Source organism: Dioszegia hungarica (genome assembly GCF_025882075.1).
Source record: "Dioszegia hungarica strain PDD-24b-2 chromosome Unknown MKK02contig_32, whole genome shotgun sequence".
Taxonomy (NCBI): Eukaryota; Fungi; Basidiomycota; class Tremellomycetes; order Tremellales; family Bulleribasidiaceae; genus Dioszegia; species Dioszegia hungarica.
Window position 1 is genome coordinate 722,438 of NW_026515781.1, and position 19,673 is coordinate 742,110.

A 19,673-nucleotide genomic window follows, 5' to 3' on the forward strand; every position below is an offset into this window, starting at 1 on the left:
ATAGCATCTAGGTTAGGCGTCTATACATATCTCATAGGGTTTGAGATCATGCACATCGAGCATCAGTACGACTCAGCGTTCCATGAAAGTATAGACTGAAGAGACTCCCATTCCGTGCATGCCTTGCCCGTTTCTACCAGAAGGCCGGTGCTTCTGGGGGCGTCTCGCCGCATTTGGGTCTAGGCGCCGACTTGTCTCGATTTGGGAAGGGAGTGAGGGGCTGGACAGCCGCGGGCTTGTCACGCTCGTTATCGTTTAGCTCGGTGTCTTTGGTCAAGCGGAGTTCTGCGAGTCAGCATAACGCTTCTAGCAGCTGGACGCATCGTCTCCTGTAGCTGTGGGACTCACTGTATGACCCCGACTCATCCATCGTTCCCTGTACGACGTTCCTCCTTAGGAAGCTCGCAATCTCTCCCCACTCCGCCAATCGCTGAGCTATCAACGCCGGATCTACCTCCTGCTCTCCAACTCCACCTTCCGACGATGTATGCGATGGCGATGCTGGCGAGGAGGACGATGATGACGATGCGGGTGCCGAGGAAGATGAGGAAGGGCCAGGCGTAGGAGGTGTCATGGTCCGACTCCGAAATGTCGCCCTGACGGCGTTCTCGAGCGCCGCACGCCGGGGGAGATCACCTGCGAATGTGATGCGGGCGGACCGGAGGACGGCGCGGTAGGTTGATCGGGCGGTCGTGAGGAGGGTTGGGGAGAGGGACATTGTGCTTGGAGGAGGAGGGAGATGGGTAGATGGGCGATAGATGGATGGATTGAGTTGCGACTTTTGAAAGTCGGACGAGCTGGGTGGCAAAATCGAGCTGGGTTCCGGGGGCGCTTTAATTTGTTTGCCTCAGACCCTGAGACGTCGCTCGCATCTTCGAGACTCTGCGTGACGTCCAACCCTGCCGGCTGAGACTTGCTCATTGGTGGCATTGAAGGCCAAGCAGGGCGGACGCGAGAATAGTTGGATAAGGCTATACATACAATACTCGACTGTTACAGATAGCGTTTAGCCCCAACGCCGTTTTCGCCTCGTGTCCTGATATTCCCCCGCCTACTTGAACAGGAACTGACAGCTGTACACCTTCTCATCCGCATCCCAGTACTCCCACACGCTCTCTGGGTCTTCTTCCTCCTCTACCATATCCTTCGCTGGGACCGCGAACGCTATTGTCTCGTATGGTTCTGCCGCGAGCTACGGGTGTCAGCTTTGCGCTTCGGAAGTCTCTAATCCGACGGCGCGCGAGCTGTTCGCATCGCATAAAGGGAGGACGTTACAGCCTGCGGAGTGAATTGAGGGAGAGACTCACAACAAAGTACTGGAACGCCCTATTGGGTATTTCCCGCTTCTGCTCAAACGCACTCATAAACCGCCTCCTTGGCCGTTCACCCTGCTTGATCTCTGGCAGTGAGACCGTAAACAGCAGGCCCATGCGCTGAGAAACTGGTTCCCTGATCTTCACAATCCGGTATCCTGAACAATCAGCACAATCCCAATGATCTTGTAGACGTATCTCCTGGGGTGATGTCAACTCACCTGGCCGTCCAATTTTCACAAACACCTTTTTCTTGACTTGGACCTGCTCAGGCACATTCTTGATCATCAACGCTTCCGACTTGTTGTGCTGAGCCGCACGCCGGGCGAGATTGGTCTGATGTTTCTTCCCTTGGGTGTGGGCGAGGTAGGATCCTTCGTTTACGTGCAAGGTGAGGCAAAGACGACATTCTAGGGTTCCCAGGTGGGTTCTGTTGGTCAGTTTTCGTCCTGCCTGACACAGTGACGGGAATATTGAGCTGACCTGAGGATATACGGATCCCTCGCGAGATCGATCGTCTCCAGGGCCAACTTCCTCAATCGCTCTCGACGGTCAACGGCTGCTTCGGATGCGCCCGCCACACCTCCAGACCCCTTGTTGGCTCCTGCTCGATTTTGGTAGTCTGTACGGTCAGCTCATGTAGGATGTCAGCAACACAAACTTGAGCTCACCCATGCTGCCAGATGTCTCCTATATGAAGGACGATACAGAAGCAAAGAGAAAGGCAGCCCAGCGCTGAGCCAAAGCAAGCGAGGCCCAGACGGAGATTGCAGGAATGACCGAAAGTGGCACCCAAAGATTTGCTAGAGCCAAGGGCACGGTGGAGGTGGTCCAACCATCTCTTCTCCTTCCATGCACCCATAAGCCTCGACAGCATGTCACTCTTCGCCTCCTCCTTCCAAGACCCCTCCGCGGGCCCCTCGACGCTCTCCGCTCCGACCCTCGGCAAAGCCCACAAAGACGGCAACAAGAAGCGCAAGCGCGCTAGTGCGCCGTTCACGGGTGGAGGCGGCACCGGGTCGAACCGATTACAGATCACAGAGAGTAACTTCCACAAGGTGATGAAGAAGGTGGAGGGTGGAGAGGTGCGGGAGAAGGGTGGGGAGGGGTTCAACATGGGTTCCTCGGCGGGTGCTGGTGAGAAGAAGGGGAAAGGGAACGGGGGGAATGGGGGAAACGGAGGCAAGAAGGTCGAGATGAAGGGAAAAGGAGCGAGAGGGAGGGCCGAGGCGAATGCTTCGGGCTCGGGGGGACAGGGACCGCCAGCGAAGAAAGCGAAGGCCAAGGAGGCTGCAGAGAGAAAACAGCCGGAGGCGCAGAGGGAAGAGAAGAGGACGGAGGATGGGAAACCGGCCCCTGCCGAGTTGCCTTTACCGCACAATACGCCCAAGTCCGGCAAGAAGGGCAAAGGCGGGGACTCGAGCTTGACCGATATGCAGAAGGGGATGCAGGCGAAGCTGGAGGGTGCGAGATTCAGGTATGTCCAGCTGAGTCAAGCACGATATTCGCGGGGCAGAAGCTGACGATATAGGTGGATCAATGAACAACTCTACTCAAATCCCTCTACCGAAGCTGTCTCCATGATGAAGGCCGACCCCAAGATCTTTGAAGATGTGCGTTTCGTCATACTCTGTTGCATCTTGAGCTGACTCGACAGTACCACCAGACCCACCGTGCTCTCACATCCGCTTGGCCCTCCCCGCCCCTCCCACACCTGATCGACCTCCTCACCCCCCTGCCCCCCAAAACCCTCATCGTCGACCTCGGGTGCGGCGATGCCGGCCTCGCCAAGGCGCTCGTACCCCAAAAAAAGCTCGTGATGAGCTATGACCTCGTCGGTGATTCTGGCTCCCCCGGCGTCGTCATGCCCGGCGCAGGCGGGGGCTGGGTCGTTGAAGCCGACTTTCTGGAAGGGGTGCCATTACCTGGTCGGCCGGGCGGGTTGGCAGCTGGCGTAGCGGCGGACGAGGAGGAGGGTGAGGCAAGTGCGTTGGGTCGGAGAGGGAAGAAGGCGAAGGGAAAGGCAAAAGCGGCCGAAGCGAGCGAGGTGGTGGATGTCGTGGTGTGCTGTTTGAGCCTGATGGGTGTTAATTGGGTCGGAGGAATATATGAGGCGTGCCGGATCCTCAGGGAGGGGTGAGTCTGCTACCATCGTCTAATCGTCGCCCCCGGTCGTGTCAGAATGGACCCAGCTGACACAGCAGCGGTACATTCCATATCGCTGAAGTAACCTCCCGCTTCATCTCCATCCCCTCCTTCACGGCCAAAATCGAGTCCTTTGGATTCAAACTTGTATCGCAGAAAGCACCCTCCACGCACTTTACCCTGTTTGAGTTTACAAAGGAGGCGCCGGTACCGAGGGGTGCGGCTAGGGGGGAGGAGGGCTGGGCGGAGAGGGTGAAAGAGGGGGAAGAGATCTTGCGGGGGTGTGTCTATAAGAAGCGGTGATTATCTTCAACGGGTATGGGTGGTTTGGGAGGGATCATCGCGTATTCAAGGCAGCGTAGACGTTGATGCATGATGTCTGGCCAGCGGACACTATGTAGCAGTCTATCCGCAAGCGTCTACGCGCCAATACGATGATCAGAGATGAGATCGGCCGAAAACAATTTGACGCGGACGGCTGTTCCTTTCCACACGCCACTCAATCATCCTTCCCACACACCATCCTTCAGATTGATCATCCGCTCCTGTGTGCAAGGACTGCATACCCTGCGCCGGCTCTGAGCGTCCACTGATAGACTTTGAGCAAGCTCAGCTCGGCAAGGCCGTCGTGAAGGACGCAGAGCTTAATCTAACTCCAAAGGGATCGCGTCCCTCATCAACGCCAACACGAACGTGATCAGTGATCTAGAGCTAGTGATATAGCGATCATCGGACCCTTCACTGTACTGATCACACCCATACCGATTAGACTCTTCATCTATCTCGACACTCCGACCATATAGAAGAGCGACACATAGACTCCATATCGCCGGTCACCCCTCGACATGCCCCACCTAGGCGCCCCTCCCCCGGTCAAAAAGCCAAAGGAGCCCCTCTCGACTCCTGTACAAGGATATGATCCCTCATATTCCCACTTGAGCGATACCCAGTCCGAGTACAAGACGATGCAGCCTGACCCGCAGGCGCAGATGTCGCGATGTGAGTTTGGGCCCTTCAGTTCCAATGCGAAGGGTTGATGAACCAACGGGGAGGCCAGAGGACTGATGGAGCAGCACCGGACATATCAAAGGGCAGACCCCAAGCGCCTCCAGCACCGGAAGTAAGCAGGACGTGGGGCTGGTCATGCTGCGGAGTGAGTTGTTGTGCGGCGGTATGTCTGGTCTTCGGGCCCAGGAGCCGGGGAAAAGAGCGGAAGGCAAGGCTTGTAGCTAATATCGCAGTCGGTCGGACAATCCGGTGGGCGGTGATAGATACACGACAAAGTGCTTGTTGGCAGGAGGCCATGCAGCCATAGTGCGGCGAGACAGATGTTCAGGGGATGGGCGGATGACGGTTGGAAACGAAACAAGAGGCAGCCTATAGCATTAGGGGTAACTTAGCTGTATGTACAAAGATATTCACGCCGATCCCCTCCGCTACTCCCCCTTCTCCACCGGCAACCCCTCCACCTCCTCCCTGATCCACTCCCCAATCTCCTTCCAATACCCCGGTATCAGGCACGTATCATTATGCGTCCCACTCGGGAACTCTCTCCATCTGACTTTCCCACCTAGATCTTTCTTCTCCCTGGCCGCGTTTGCTGCCTGACCCTCCTCTTGCCAAGAGGCCTCTTGGACCCTCCCGCCCTCCCTAATTCGCCGGAGTTCCACCATATGCGAAGGAGGCACAAGCTCGTCCTTCTTCCCGCTGAGCATGAGTATCGGCGTGGATTTGCGTATCTTTGGTAGTGAAAGCGCGGCGTCCCATTGTTCAGTGAGGAGGATGGGGAGGAGGAAGCGGGGGATCTGGGGCATTATGGATGGAATGAGAAGGGGAAGAGAGAGAAAGGTATTTTCGATGATGATACCGGAGATCTGGGTGTCAGCATGCGGTCCGTACCAGTCGAATGAGGTACAACGTGGGATGGGGCTCACCATGTCTGGGTGACTCGCTGCCGCATAAAGAGACACAGCTCCGCCGATTGATTGACCGTACACCTGAGGTCTCAGCTCTGGTCTCGGACAGGCACGACACTATATGAGCAGGCAACTGACGATCAACTTTGTCTTGCCAATGAGCGGATGCGCCTGGATGTACTGCAGAGCCGCCTCGACATGTCAGCTATATCCCAGGCGGAGTTGACCTCTGGCTAGCTCACCTCCACATCTATCCGCATCCCTCCACTGTCAGCTGAAAGTACGACATTTGCAAGCGGGGTCATGAGCAGAAGGGCTCACCCAGCTCTGACGCATGGCCCTCTGACTTCCCATACCCCCTGTAACTGAGCATAAAGACATTACACCCATGCTCAACGTTGAACTTTCTCGCGAGCGGTAGTCGGTGTCCCATATTACCTGTTGCGTCAGCTCAGCGACCTTATCGGCTGGGTCTGACCTTGAGCTTACCAGCATTCGCATGGAAGAACACGACCGTCGGTCTGCTCTTGATATACTCCACCGCATCCTCCTTCCCCATTTCTTCCACCCAACCATCCACCTCCGCCTTCATTCTCGCCTTCCTGTCCTCATTACTGAGCGACTGTAGATCTTGTAGTGTCACGGGTCTACGACGAGCGGGAATGAGGTACGCGTGGAGCTTGAGGTGATCGTTCGTCGTGAGGGTGATATCTTCGTAGGGCAATCCGATCTGCGCGGGAGTGGGCACATCTACGCTTGTAAGCTCAGTCCGGTGTCTATTGCTTTCAAAAGTGAGCTGACCTGTGCGTGACCCAGATGGCAGGTTGGAGGGGTATATCAGATGTCGCTGGAAATACCATAATCCGCCAGCGACGAGGACGGACCCAGTCGCTGCTGTTCCGGCGACATACTGTTTGTTCAGTTCCTGTCAGACCTTCAAACCAGATATGTCAGTGGAGCTCCCGCTCACCTTGAGCAGCGTTGCAGCTGAGCTCAGTGACATCTTGCTGGCCACTCTGATGAAGTACAACGGAGGATACCTTCAAGCTGCTCGTCAACGTCTGCCTCATTCTGAAACAGCTAGGTTTATCCAAAGTTTAACCGTCACAGCCAAAAATCGTTCTCCAAGCTTCGCTGCAGCTCAAGCTCGATCAACCATATCATATTCCCTCTCAGTTCATCATCAGCATTATCATACCCACAATGACCCTCGTACTTCCCGGCGATACCGTCTCTCTCCCTTCGACATCGGCACTCACCCTCGGCCCCGGAATCTCAGCCTCTTCCTCCCGATCTTCCGACCCGTATGCCGGTCCCAGCGCCGATGCGTCCTCGAGTTTCATTGCTACTCGCTTAGGCCTGCTTAGTAGTCAGAAGGGCAAAGGGAAAGATACGAGCGAGAGCTACTGGGTGGATGGCCGATCTAAGCGGGTGAGCTGGCAGGCTGCTAAAGATTACAGTCGTCATTGACCGTAAGCTGACGACGTAGTACATCCCGGCGCAGAGGGAACTCGTCCTAGGCACAGTCATCGCTCGGCACTCTGAAGGCTTCAGAGTGGACTTGGGGTCAAGTCAAATGGCTTCGCTAGATGCGTTGGCATTTGAGGGAGCTACGAAGCGGAGCAAGCCGAATCTCAAGGTAAATTTCCGGCCGCATACTCGTCCCCCTTGATCTTGACTTGACTCTTTGCGATCTGAGAGGGGATTCAGCTGATGCAGCAGGTCGGGATGCTGGTGTACGCCCGCGTATCACTCGCCAACAGAGATATGGAAACCGAAATTGAATGCTTCGACGCCGCATCGGGAAAAGCAGAAGGGTTCGGCGAGTTGAAGGGAGGGTTGATGATCACTACCTCGCTCGAGTTCGCACGACAGTGAGCTCTGCTCAACTCCATCGCCTTGCATGAGTCGACTCAGCTGACAACGTAGACTCCTTACACCAAAACACCCCCTCCTCCCCGCTCTCGCCGCGCAGTTCCCGTTCGAGATCGCAGTGGGCATGAATGGGCGAATATGGTTCAAGGCGGGAGATGTCAGCCAGACTATTGCGATCAAGAGGGTGCTGGAGAGGGCGGAGAAGGGTGAGGTGGGGACGGGGAAGGAGGAGGTGGGGAGGGCGGTAAGGGAGTTTGCTGCGTAAAGGCGGGAGGAAGGGGTGGGGATGATGTATGCTTACTTCTGAGCCAGGACCTCAATCTACTGACTACGTTGCTTATTCGGCAAGGGGAAAGTTGATCGTCCTACGATTGGATATCTCTGTAACGCCCGCATACTGACATTATTCGTTCTCCCACAATGCCAAAAAATGAACTGCTGATACTCGGATCCTTGCAAGAATCTCTCATCCTGTACTTGCAAAATGTCATCACATCGACCGCTACTATGACGCACTCAGCAGCGGAATTGAAGGGAGGACTGATTGAAGAGAGGGAGAGGATGGATTCTACGGGCTCTCACAGTCCAACCTCTGGATGCGATTTGCAAGCTTAGGTATTCAGGGGATGATCACCACGCGCACTGATCGGGGACATGTATACGACTTCATTTCGATTATGGTACAGTATGATCATCAGGATTCACAGGGGATCCTCGGCCAGTTGTGCTCGATGGCACGAAGCAGCACAGGATCTACGCCTGGTCTTCCAAAGCCCGCTTCAACACCCCAGGCCAGTACTCAGAGGCAGGCTTGTCAAAGCGATTTGAGGCGATGCTGGCGCCATTGAGAGTATACGGCGTGACGGCCGCTTGCACTCGCGCCATGATCTTGCGGCTGGCTTCCACGTCCGCTCCCCAGCCTTTCTTTAGAGCACCCTTAAGCTCCTTCTGCGAGACTGCACCCACCGACAGCTTCTCCAAGTGCTTATTCTCGTTGCAGGTCTTCCTGAGAAAGGTGGAGACTTTGGCGGTCCACTTCTCTAACGCGGCATCCTCCTCGTCGACCTGGTCCTTGAGCCACGTCTCGGTCAGACCCTCATAGAAGCTCGTGTCGACGCGGATGCTGTGCCACAACGTGGACAGCCTCGCGTAGAGTTCAGCGATGAGAGGGAGGTCGACGTCCTTCTCATCGAGCGATACCCACTCGGGAGAGAGGGTGGAGAGGGTGTACTTGGGGACCGGGCGCCACTTCCATTCGTTGTCAAACTCCTCATTGAGCGCGCAGGCGATAACGAACTTCGATTTGAGACGAGTCTTGAGAGCAGTGAGGCCTGCATCGGCCGCTGCGGTGGACACATTGGTCTGCCCGGTTGTGGGCTGTGAGGCACTCATCTTGTGAGTTGTACGTCGAAGGGGAAAAGCAATAGCTAGGACGCGAGTGAGTGGCGAATGCGTTGGATGAGTGGGCGGCGAGAGAGGTGCTTGCAATCGAGAAAGGTGGACCGACTAAATACTCCTGGCGGGAAGCGCAGGCTGGTACTTCACAAGGGTGCAGTAGAAGGGATAAGCTCTCCAGATCGCGTGTCAATTATCCGATAAGGCAGTGCATCTCGGGGAGGACGAATCAAAGGACTGCAATGCTCACACGCGTTTCGCCGCGACAAGATAGGCTGGAAGGACCAACGTAGCTAGATCACGGACGAAGAGGTAAGGGATGACGACAGACATCACGGCATGGATAAGCAGACCAGCGTCACAGATCCAATCTGGAACAGCACAGGACAAAGGCAGGAGATCTTGCAGGCTTCCGAGAGCTGCACTGACTTCTGTGGCACTGGCCGCGGCATCGGCCCTGGCCATGGTAGATCTTGGACAGCCAGCTAGCTCGCACATTACGTGTACCGCCTTCCCACTCTAGCGAGAACATATGCGACCGACACAAGCTTCTGCTTCGCCTTGAAGGCCGAGAAACGAACCATAGCCACAGCCATAGCTATACTTGCTGCTACGTCGTGCGCCATCATCCGGCCGCGGAGCAGCCCGGAGCGGGTATGATGATATCAGCAACACATTCCTCCGGATTCGAAAGCCGGGAATCGCCATGCTGTGCCAGCTGTACCGCGCCGCGCGGATCGGAGCATGCCCTGCTCAGCCTGCGGGTCATCTGACCGGTGCGAATGGATCTTGGCCTTGGCTACTCTTTACCGCGACAGCGGAGCTCGATGGTGCGTGTTGGCGCGACGGCTCGCGCGAGTCTCACTGGGAATACCTTTCGGTCTGTACTGGCTATGGCTACCAGCAGCTCTGCATAGCTGCATGGGCAGCCGTGATATAGGATAGTGCGGCGGGGCATTACCGGGAGATATCAAGCATCACATCGATATTTAGCTCTGAGCGTCTTGGCAATACCGTGTTGCGTCATCGGACTTGCGGCGGACATCAGCGCGCGGAAGCGGTTGGACCCGCCGGACCCGCCGCGGGCCGGTTGAGCTTGAGTTAGACACCCTTGATAGCTTCATCTCGCTTCAAGCTTACCTATCCGTTCACCAACCTCAGTCTGACTTCAAATAGATAGCAGTCTCCCCAGCTCCACGTCCTCCCACCTCAGCATTTCATATCCACTACGCCACAATGTCGCTTCGCACAGTCAACACACAGCAACTCACCAACATTGGCGCGGGGAGCGTTCCATGCATGGAGACGGGATGGCCTGGAGCGACCTATGGACAAGTGAGTTCCGATGATCTCTAGATAGCTGATGGGTAGAGCGGGGTACGAGCGAACGAGACGCTCCAGATCGTCTTCAAAGGCACGCCGCCGTTCTTCCTCACAAACACGTGAGTCCCTTTCCTTCGGAGATGAGCATGTAGCATCACCGGGGCAATTCTCCCGCTGACGTCTAGTATCTGTGAGAACCAATATCAGAGGGCCAATTGTTGGGTCAGTCGTGATGCACTACATGGGAAGGGATCGTCGCTGATATGGCAGTGCGGTGTAGCCAACCTCAACCTGACTGGTAACGCCTACAATTGGACCGTCTCGACCTTTCCAAACACTGCGAACGGTAACTCTCAGCCGTCCGAGCTCTTTGCTCAGGGGCTGGGTCATTCACTGTGGGTACTCGAGCCTATACTGCAGGTTGATTGCTAGCTGAAAGAGACAGGGTGTGGACCGCCATCCAACGCAATAGTACCGGGGGATTGAGTTCGGCCTTTTCATATAGCCCCAACTTCACCCTATCCAGCACGTCATACGATACGTCGGATGCATCCCCCACGACGGGCAAGCCGGCTATCGGGTGAGTTGCGCGGCTGACAGCTTATTGTGCCGATGCTGATGTGGACAGAGTGACGGGCTTGAGTGTTCTGATGTTGGCCGTTTTGGGCGTGATGGGCGGTCTTTGAGGTCAATGTATGTGGCATTCTTGGAAGGAGAACTTCGTTGTATGATGTGAGAATAACCCGCTGGAAGCTATACAGCGTCTGCACTAACCACTCCTGACACCTCACTATGGCTTCAAACCTTCTCTTTGGACCACTGATGGGTTTGAAGTCAGCAGGCTCAAGCTCGCGTTAGCAAAGGCCTCTCCGCGACGGCCGTCATTCTCGGCTGCGCTCTCACCGCAGGCGATCAGCCTGGCCAAGTCAGTCGACGAGTACACGATCCCGCTACGATATACAGGTAAAGGAAAGGCTTTACAGTACTATGGACTCACCGACGTATGTCGGCCGGTCAAGCTTTGCCAGTTCCGTCTCTCGATCAGGCTCCATGAGTCAATCAAAAAAGGATCTAACAAAACGTAAGGCCTGCACCTCAGGCCGAGTGTAACATATGCCACGAATCCGACGCGTTGGTAGCCTCATCCTCCTAAGCATCAATGAGTCCGTTACCTATCATACTTCTCCGCTCACCAAGCTAGTTACCATTTGATTCGAGGATTATCATCATGGCCGTCACCAGGTTCCGCATCGAGTCCAAGACGGATCATGAACACCATATTGAATGTGACGAATACAAAAGGGTTCATGAAGACTGGACCCGCTCAGAGGTAGTCTGCACTCTCTCCACCCTGGACGGACAGGGAGATCCCCTTCCTACGGAGGAAAAGAGGGTTGTTTACGCCAGGGGAGAACCCCACACGATCGCTTCCAGCATGCAAGCGATCTTGAGCAATCATCAACTCATGTCTGGAACGGATTGCTTCATCTGTTCGCTGACTCAGACTCAGAGCCGCTTCACGGACAAGGCCCTCCGCTGGGACCTCCACTCCTTCCATCAGCGATTCCGCCGCGCTGGCGAGGTTCGCTCTTTGACGCGCTCGTGCTCAGATCACGGTGACCACGACGAGACGCATCATGTCTTCTTGGAAACGGGGTCCATTCAGATCAATCACCACCTCAATCGTCCCGCTTTCCGAGTCTCCTACACCACAATCGAAGCTGGTCAGCGCCGCAACATCGCCACTTTGCTGCTCACATCGGGTGATGGACCGGAGGAAGGGGAGAAGTTGTTCGACGATGCCTTTCCTTCGGACTTCTTATCCACCTGTCTACTCGAGCGACTGAAGAAGATGCCAATCGTCTTCTATCCTCCGCCATCAAAACACACTACCGATGCACAGCAGACCGTATGGCGCGGTATGAATTGGAAAGCGGTCTTGGGCAGTTTCAAGCTGTTCACCGTGGGGGCGAATGAGCGGGTCTTCGAGGAGAGCGAGAGGGGGTCTGCGACGCTGAGCTGTCTCAGCTCTGATGCTGGTCTGCGAGCAGCTCCGGCTGACGCGGACGATTTCGCCCATGTCTGGATCCCGGGAGCCGAACAGTTCAAGCTCTTCGCGCAAGAGGATATCGTAGCTTCTCTCCACGTTCTTTTGAGATCATGTATAGCGAAAGTGGTGCTGGCAGCCGAGTGTGTGTATTTTGATGTCATGGAACGTCGAGCTGCGCCCCATATGTCTCTTTGCCATCCACCCTTGTGCCACTCAAAGTCTCTCAAAGTGCCACCCGCCTCATTCCTCATTTACCGGAAGCGGTAACAAATTAAACGCGTGTTTCAGGGCTTGGCGGGGAAAAGAACACAAGGACGTGCCTGGCTGTGCAACTCTGAAAGGCAAACCTTAGCTGGCTATCTGACTCACCACTTCACTCTATTACTGTCCATATCCCCTTCAGCTTCAGCGACGACAATCGATCCATCAGGCTGGTCCTGTCTGTACATACGCTCTACCACTACCTGTGCATATCAACCTTTGTAACGACTCCCAGAAGAACCAAGTAGACGCGATGCTCGACGTCAAGAAAAAGCTGTCATCCTTTATCCCTTCAGTAAGCTTCCTGCATCAACTTAAAGTAGTGGCGGGCAGCTGATAGCTAGTCTGCGCGGGCGCAGCTCCAGAATGTATTGACGGTCGAGTGGGACACGCACAAGACTGTGCTCGTTCAGGTTCCAGGCGCGGAGCCGGAGCGGGGCCTCGATATGGAGATGGGCGGGATGTCGCGGGATACCGCTAGGGACAATTATGGTCGGCTGGATGATGACGACGAGGTGAGCTTTGACATTCGCTTTTGCCCATAGCAAATGACATAGCTGACAATGCAGGAGGCCGAAGCGCTCTTCGATCACTCCAAATTCGACGAGTCGCACGCCCGATGGAAAGCTAGCAAATCCTCCTCCTCTTCCTCTTCCCGGGAGAACACACAACCCAAATCACGCGCTCCCGCACCCCCACCGATCGCTCCTCGTCCGTACGACTACGCCGAGAACCCCTTCGACGAGACGTCCCCCTCATACCAGGCTTCCTTTGGCCAGGACTACCAGCAACAGCGGCAGTATGGCCAGCCGGGACAGGATCAAAGTGGGCAGGGAAAGTCGTGGACGACGTTTGGTGAGGGGAGGGTGGGCCAGGTCAAGCAGTCACAGGGGTACGGGCAAGGACAGGGACAGGGACAGGGAGCCAACCCGTGGGGAGCGGGAGGGCAGTGGAGTCAGGCGTCGAGCCCGACGAGCTCGAGAGGGACGAGGGAATCGGCAAACTATGAGGCCGCGGACCCTTTCAGGTGATCAGACGCGATGTAGAATCTGGTCGGCGCAGAGAGCGATCGCTGTAGGATATGAGGGGAGGGGGTTTGTATCTGCTTTGGCTATCCGAGGGATGTCTTATCTTGTGTTTTTGGCCCACTTCGCCGTGCTGAACGGACACGCAGCTCAGCGCAGCTTCTCCAGCTCACCGATACTGACTGATGATGAGAATACGCAGATAGTATACATGACTTACTACAACTCTACAGACACGACACACGATACAATACAACCCCGACTACCTACCTATCGATATCTATGAACCCAAAATTGTCCTCTCCTCTCTCCCTACCTACCACCTCAGAACTTCCCCAACGACACACAAGACGCGCTCGCCCTGCTGGGAAACACCACCGACCCCTTCCGCCTCTGTTGCACCGGCACCGACCACGGACTCAGCGCCGTCTCCTCCGCGCCTGGGGATCCCGCGGGCGTCAGACATCCCAACGACGACGAGGAATCCGAATCCGAAACGGCCGCATCGCTGGCCGAGTCCTCCTGATCCCCACTGTCCTCCAAGTCCGATAAGAGTGACGAACACGACAGTGCGATACTATCCCGGTTCCCATTCCTCCGCCACTGCTCCGCGAGGTACGCCGCCGCCTCCGCGTCCTCCGGCGAGAGATCCACTTCATGCCGATCCCGGACCGCCGCCCTGAGCCGAGACATTGGAATTGGGATGGAAGTGTACGTGGACGTGGGGCGCAGAGTGAGGGCGTACTCTAGGTCACAGACCTCCTCGGGCTCTGGGGATTCCATGATGATCTCGGGGATGGATGGGGAGGGGATGAGCCGTTTAGTCGACTCGGCGGAGCTCGGTGTGGGGGATGGGAGTCCGGGGAGGAGGGAGAATGGCTCGAATAGGTCCAGAGCGGCGAGTCGGGGCGCGGAGATGGGGATGGAGGAGGAGGTCATTGAGTCCCGGCTGAACCATTGGGCGGGTGAGGGCGGTTTAGGGGTGGGTGGTCGAGCCGGCCGACGAGGGGGAGTAGGGAAGTGAAGTATGTCGCCAAATGCGGAGGTCGACGATGACGAGGGAAGGGTTTTGGGAGTGGACATGGGACCGAGGGAGAGGTGCGTGGTGGAGAAGGACTTGAGGGCGTAGAGGCTATTTGCGGTATGCTTGGACACTACGAGAGGAGTAGTGGGCGCGGAGGAGGTATTCCGCATGGGCATGATGAGCGGGGCTGGACGAGCCGGTCGAGGTGGCGCCGAGACTGGTCGAGGAGGTAGCTGCTGGAGTTGCAGCTGGTCAGACGTGGGGTGTTGGCAGGTAGGGCAGCAGATGATAGGGGAGGTGATGACCGGCGGTACCGCGCGGAGGTCTGAGGATTTCATATAAGCTGGATATCTACCTATTCAGCTGCCGTGTCTCATACAGAATGGGGAATGGGCACTTACGCTGGTCTCCTGGTCAGACTACTCCATAATGACCGTATCATCCCCTTCTCAGACTTGTCTCCCCGCTTCGGTCCCGTGAAACTCATAAGCATCTTGCTGTACCGCCTGCTTGCCTGCTAGCGGGTATTCGATGGGCTGGGCAAGCTACGAGTGATGATCAGATCAGTTGAGGTTGATCAAAGGCCGTGAGTGTAAGTGTAAGTGGACTTGTGGAAAGACGTTCCTGGTCGACGAGACATCTCACCTACCTATATATCGTCCCGTCCTCCCATTCTACCCTCCCCCTCCTCTCGAGGTAGGCAGCATCAACATTCAGACGCACATCACGAGCCCAGCGCAAGCGCCCCGGTACCTCCCTCTCCTGCGTGACATCACCATGGTCGGAAATGTAGAATGGCAGACCACAGCAATAAATTGCGTCTCGAGACATCACCAATAAATGCACGGGTCGCAGGTGATCGATATCGGGAGCCACATTATTCCGCCATTCCAGGCGCCTAGCGAGCACAGCGGAGAAGGGTCGGTGAGACAGGCGATCAGTAGATCGACCGGATGATGGAGGTGGAATGGGAACGGTAGCGAGACATTGGGCGTGATGCCAGCGGTGTGATGGTGCCTGTCCCGAAAGATCGTCGCAGGCGCAGGCGCAGGACGAGCCGGAGCGGGGAAAGAAGGCCATTCCGTTGCAATGCGGGCAGTCTCAGAAGCTGAGGAGGCGGGCACCTTGGAAGGTCGTGTTGAATGGGGAAATACCCGAAGGTGTCTCAAATTCTGATCGCAACTGCCGCTTGCGGGTAGATCGGATTAGGAAATTGACCTCCACTCTGGTGGTCCACCCGCTCGGACCTGATCTTCTGCCGCTAGGCCTCGCCTTCGGCACCTCAGCTGACAAGTGGCTGTCTGGACTTCGCCAAGCCCAGGCGACCCGCCCGTGCGCCCGCTCCATCAGCTGACGGTCCATCTGCGACATCATGCATAGGAACGTGCCCTTCTACAATCTAGGCTCTGGCATTGCTGAGTCTGGCGACAACGGATCATTTGACCTGCTCTACAGCTGTAGCTGATGACACCTGACTACATCGTTATCAAACGAAAGAAGAGAGAAAACACTAGGAGAAATAACAACCGGATCCCATCTCTAAAACTACTTTAGAAGCTTATGCAGAGGCTTCACGTGCCTTGGCAGCCGACGCCATCATGTTAAGAGCTGGATCATATCAGCTACTGCCTCTTTTCGGTTCCTTTTCGGTTCGGGAAATAACAGCAACTCACCAGACCCAGCCTTGAACCACTCCCACTGTCCCTCGTTGATACTCGTCGTCGACAAAATCTTCTCGGTACTTCCATCCTCGTGCTTGATTTCAAGCTCAATGTCCTGTCCGGGCTTGAACGAGTTGAGGCCGAGGATCGAGATCTTGTCGGTACCCGAGATCTTGTCGTAGTCGGCGCCATTCTTGAACCAGAGGGGGAGCATACTGGCATGATCAGCATGGTCCCCTTTTCTGACATCTCCCTGCGCATAACGAGACGACCTACCCCTGCTTCTTCAAGTTGGTCTCGTGGATACGGGCAAACGATCGGCAGAGGACAGCGGCACCACCGAGGAATCGAGGCTCGAGGGCGGCGTGTTCACGCGAAGATCCCTCTCCGTAGTTTTCGTCACCGACGACAATCCATGGGATACCGGCATCACGGTAGGCACTGATCGTGTGAGCTAACATTCCACCCAACATTCTGCAGCAGATCGCTAAACTCACGCAGCAACAGTGGGGACAGCGCCAAACTCGCCAGTCTTCTGGTTAAGAATCTTGTTGGCCTCTCCAGAGTCGGCGTTGATAGCTCCAATAAGACAGTTTTCTACCTCGTCAGCTCTGTCTCCTCTCTCCTCGACGGACTGAACCCACGCGAGATGTTCTCCAAGTGTCCACGGTACTTCAACCAAGGTCCACCGGCGGAAATGTGATCAGTCGTGCACTTTCCCTTCGCCTTGATGAGCACCGGCGCGTCGATAATGTCCTTGCCGTCCCATGGCTTGAAGGGGGTGAGGAGCTGCAGACGGTCGGACGAGGGGGAGACCGCAACGTTGACGGACGAACCGTCCTTGGGAGGAGCCTGGAAGGTGTTCTCTCCCGGGTCGTAACCGCGCGATGGGAGCTCGTCACCGCGGGGCTCGGTGAACTTGAACTCCTTGCCGTCAGAGCCCTTGAGCGAGTCGGTGAGGGGGTTGAAGGTGAGGTCGCCGGCAAAGATCATGGCGGTGACGAGATCGGGGGAGGCGACAAAGGCGTGCGTGGCGGGATTGGCATCGTTACGTCCGGTGAAGTTTCGGTTGTACGAGGTGATGACTGACTGTCAGTCTGACCCTTCCCGCTTCTTCCTCGTAAGACTCACTGGAGTTCTTCTCGCCCTTCTGGATGTCCTGACGGTCCCATTGCCCAATGCACGGTCCGCAAGCATTGGCAAGCACAACACCTCCAATGTCCTCGAACGTCTCAATCATACCGTCCCGAGCAATGGTGGCGCGAACCTGCTCGGATCCGGGCGTGATGGTGAAGAGCGACTTGGCCTTGAGACCGTGGGCCGCGGCCTCCCGGGCAATGTGGGCCGAACGAGACATGTCCTCGTAGGACGAGTTGGTGCATGAGCCGATCAGTCCAACCTTGAGCTCCGCAGGCCAGTCGTTCTTCTTGACCTCGGCGGCGAACTTGGAGATGGGGGTGGCGAGATCGGGGGTGAAGGGGCCGTTAACGTGGGGTTCGAGCTCGGAGAGGTTCTACCTATCAGCAAAGCCCACTATATGATATATGAGAGAACCCACAATCTCGATGCGCTGGTCGTACTCGCATCCCTCGTCCGGGGTCAGGTTGTGCCTGAACTCATTGGCGTACGAGGCAATGTCGGACCGGTTGGTAGCCTCGAGGTAGCCCTGCATCTTCGAGTTGTACGGGAAGAGCGAGGTGGTGGCTCCGATTTCGGCACCCATGTTACAGATGGTGGCCATACCGGTACATGAGAGGGTGTCGACACCGGGACCAAAGTACTCGATGATGGCGCCAGTTCCGCCCTTGACGGTGAGGATGCCGGCGACCTTGAGGATGATGTCTGAATGTCAGCTCAAATACTGCTTCTTGTCTGCTTTAGCTTACCCTTGGGGGTGGTCCATCCAGACATCTTGCCGTCGAGGTAGACACCGATGACCTTGGGCGCCTTAAGCTCCCATGGGATACCAGCCATGACGTCAACAGCGTCGGCTCCTCCGACACCGCAGGCAACCATACCGAGACCACCGGCGTTGGGGGTGTGCGAGTCGGTACCGATCATCATGAGACCGGGAGCGGCGTAGTTCTCCAGGATGATTTGGTGACTGTAGAGTCAGCCCATCTGCGTCGGAATCTCCTGCACGAGGCGCAACTCACATAATACCGGATCCCGGCTTCCAGAAGCCAATCCCGTACTTGGCACAAGCAGTCGCCAAAAAGTCGTACACCTCCTTGTTGATGTCAATCGCGCGTGCGAGGTCCTTGACACCGCCAATCTGAGCCTGGATCAAGTGGTCGCAGTGGACCGAGGTGGGCACGGCGGTTTGGGGGAGACCGGCCGACATGAATTGGAGGATAGCCATTTGGGCGGTAGCGTCCTGGCAGGCGACTCGCTAAGGGTATCAGCTTGGCCCAAAAGACGAACAAAGGCTAGCTCACGTCAGGACGGAGCTTGAGGTAAGAGACACCACGCTGGATGTCCTGCTCGTGCGGGTTGTCCAAGTGACCGTAGACGATCTTCTCGGCGAGGGTGAGGGGGGTGTTGAGTCTGGAAGTCAGCGGGAGCGCCAGACATTTGGTGCTATGCCACTCGATCCCCCCCTCGAACTGCTCTCCTTCCGCCTAGTCCCTGCCTCTCCTCTGCGCAACGCGCCTTCCCATACCTCACACATTCCACGCGCAAGACATCCCCACATCCTCCCTTGTCCCTGCCCTGTGCTGGTCCTTGACTCACCTTGACCGAACAACCTGGAGATTGTCCTCAATCCTCTGGTAGTTGATGTACCGCCCCTGTTCGAGGTTGCTCATCTCTACCTTTCTGTCTCCAATCGACGACTTTACAGTCGCCATGCTCCTGCCAGCGAGCATGGAGCTGCGCGAGAGCCCGGCGGCTCCGCGGAGGGAGGACCCGACAAGGCGGGACATGTTCGCTGAGTGTTTGGGGATTACTGAGGTGGGGAGGGAGTGAGTGATGTATAGAGGTAAGAGGTAAGCGTGAGAGCTGGTAGAATTAGTTTGGTGTGAGAGCGGCAAGAGGTTGGACCGGTCTCTAGCTCCTTCTTATTCCTGCCACATGATAGGTCAAAAGGTTATCGGCCGCACAAAGCCGGTCTCTACTAGGCAATGACGTGGCATTATTTTGATAAGGATCGGCTCTATTCGGCTACTCGTCGCGGTGTAAAGCCGAAAGCTCCCCTGACAGTGCTGGCTCCCTCTCACCCTTTGCTCTATGCTCAGCTCAGCGAGAGAGTCTGCTCGCTGACTATGGAGAGGTAGGGCTACACTGCGGATACTCATGGAGCTCTTCAACTTCGAACCTCAAGAAGACGGCAGGAATGCTGCCCCTTTGACACATTCCTCACATCATTCGCTGGAATCTTCCATTCGCACTGACCATGGAACGCACACACAACACTCCGAAGCTCAGACTTTCGTGCCTGCCATCAAACCAAACCTTGTTACTGATCTGATCTGGCGCCCCTAAGTCTACTCGGGAAGATGCGGCGCCCTTGCCGAGACTAGAACATCGTACGATACCCTCGAATCTGAGGAACAATGGGCGCCTGCTCGTCCACACACACACACGACCCTCCCTTTCCTCGCCCTCAACCCCATGGTATCAGCCTCGGCCGAGCGATAGATTCCCCCCAATCCCACTCTAGCCCTCCGCTGCCGAGCTAGCGAGC

At 56.3% G+C, this 19,673-nt stretch overlaps 10 protein-coding genes across 10 annotated transcripts; 4 read left to right on the top strand and 6 right to left on the bottom strand.

Annotated features, from left to right (window-relative positions):
- Positions 1-133: 133 nt before the first annotated feature.
- Positions 134-718, bottom strand: MKK02DRAFT_41588 (uncharacterized protein; the record flags this gene model as incomplete). Its single annotated transcript, XM_053091622.1, has 2 exons — positions 134-285; positions 349-718. The coding sequence occupies 2 exons, from the start codon at positions 716-718 to the stop codon at positions 134-136; spliced, it is 522 nt and encodes a 173-aa protein (XP_052941727.1).
- A 333-nt stretch (positions 719-1,051) lies between these two features.
- Positions 1,052-1,988, bottom strand: MKK02DRAFT_35668 (uncharacterized protein; the record flags this gene model as incomplete). The annotated part of the gene is made up of 5 exons (XM_053089236.1): positions 1,052-1,192; positions 1,308-1,471; positions 1,535-1,743; positions 1,797-1,935; positions 1,985-1,988. The coding sequence occupies 5 exons, from the start codon at positions 1,986-1,988 to the stop codon at positions 1,052-1,054; spliced, it is 657 nt and encodes a 218-aa protein (XP_052941728.1).
- A 200-nt stretch (positions 1,989-2,188) lies between these two features.
- Positions 2,189-3,761, top strand: MKK02DRAFT_35669 (methyltransferase-domain-containing protein; the record flags this gene model as incomplete). The annotated part of the gene is made up of 4 exons (XM_053089237.1): positions 2,189-2,790; positions 2,845-2,926; positions 2,971-3,449; positions 3,518-3,761. 4 exons carry the CDS (start codon positions 2,189-2,191, stop codon positions 3,759-3,761), a joined length of 1,407 nt encoding a protein of 468 aa, XP_052941729.1.
- A 1,133-nt stretch (positions 3,762-4,894) lies between these two features.
- MKK02DRAFT_30922 (Alpha/Beta hydrolase protein) lies at positions 4,895-6,377 on the bottom strand (the record flags this gene model as incomplete). Its single annotated transcript, XM_053088169.1, has 8 exons — positions 4,895-5,332; positions 5,393-5,455; positions 5,513-5,566; positions 5,617-5,636; positions 5,696-5,812; positions 5,864-6,124; positions 6,176-6,284; positions 6,345-6,377. The coding sequence occupies 8 exons, from the start codon at positions 6,375-6,377 to the stop codon at positions 4,895-4,897; spliced, it is 1,095 nt and encodes a 364-aa protein (XP_052941730.1).
- A 200-nt stretch (positions 6,378-6,577) lies between these two features.
- On the top strand, positions 6,578-7,514 carry MKK02DRAFT_35671 (uncharacterized protein; the record flags this gene model as incomplete). The annotated part of the gene is made up of 4 exons (XM_053089238.1): positions 6,578-6,805; positions 6,864-7,013; positions 7,097-7,248; positions 7,304-7,514. 4 exons carry the CDS (start codon positions 6,578-6,580, stop codon positions 7,512-7,514), a joined length of 741 nt encoding a protein of 246 aa, XP_052941731.1.
- Positions 7,515-8,002: 488 nt separating this feature from the next.
- On the bottom strand, positions 8,003-8,641 carry MKK02DRAFT_30924 (uncharacterized protein; the record flags this gene model as incomplete). Its single annotated transcript, XM_053088170.1, has 1 exon — positions 8,003-8,641. The coding sequence occupies one exon, from the start codon at positions 8,639-8,641 to the stop codon at positions 8,003-8,005; it is 639 nt and encodes a 212-aa protein (XP_052941732.1).
- A 322-nt stretch (positions 8,642-8,963) lies between these two features.
- On the top strand, positions 8,964-10,653 carry MKK02DRAFT_30925 (uncharacterized protein; the record flags this gene model as incomplete). The annotated part of the gene is made up of 9 exons (XM_053088171.1): positions 8,964-9,145; positions 9,193-9,261; positions 9,314-9,524; positions 9,821-9,979; positions 10,016-10,086; positions 10,153-10,189; positions 10,238-10,362; positions 10,413-10,547; positions 10,596-10,653. The coding sequence occupies 9 exons, from the start codon at positions 8,964-8,966 to the stop codon at positions 10,651-10,653; spliced, it is 1,047 nt and encodes a 348-aa protein (XP_052941733.1).
- Positions 10,654-11,195: 542 nt separating this feature from the next.
- Positions 11,196-13,309, top strand: MKK02DRAFT_41595 (uncharacterized protein; the record flags this gene model as incomplete). Its single annotated transcript, XM_053091623.1, has 4 exons — positions 11,196-12,098; positions 12,514-12,573; positions 12,623-12,793; positions 12,848-13,309. 4 exons carry the CDS (start codon positions 11,196-11,198, stop codon positions 13,307-13,309), a joined length of 1,596 nt encoding a protein of 531 aa, XP_052941734.1.
- Positions 13,310-13,569: 260 nt separating this feature from the next.
- MKK02DRAFT_30927 (uncharacterized protein) lies at positions 13,570-14,820 on the bottom strand (the record flags this gene model as incomplete). Its single annotated transcript, XM_053088172.1, has 3 exons — positions 13,570-13,619; positions 13,651-14,678; positions 14,729-14,820. 3 exons carry the CDS (start codon positions 14,818-14,820, stop codon positions 13,570-13,572), a joined length of 1,170 nt encoding a protein of 389 aa, XP_052941735.1.
- Positions 14,821-15,885: 1,065 nt separating this feature from the next.
- Positions 15,886-18,912, bottom strand: MKK02DRAFT_21193 (aconitase; the record flags this gene model as incomplete). The annotated part of the gene is made up of 11 exons (XM_053086377.1): positions 15,886-15,935; positions 16,001-16,203; positions 16,265-16,429; positions 16,486-16,585; positions 16,633-17,073; positions 17,120-17,501; positions 17,547-17,830; positions 17,875-18,092; positions 18,145-18,380; positions 18,427-18,535; positions 18,722-18,912. The coding sequence occupies 11 exons, from the start codon at positions 18,910-18,912 to the stop codon at positions 15,886-15,888; spliced, it is 2,379 nt and encodes a 792-aa protein (XP_052941736.1).
- Between the last annotated feature and the right edge of the window lie 761 nt (positions 18,913-19,673).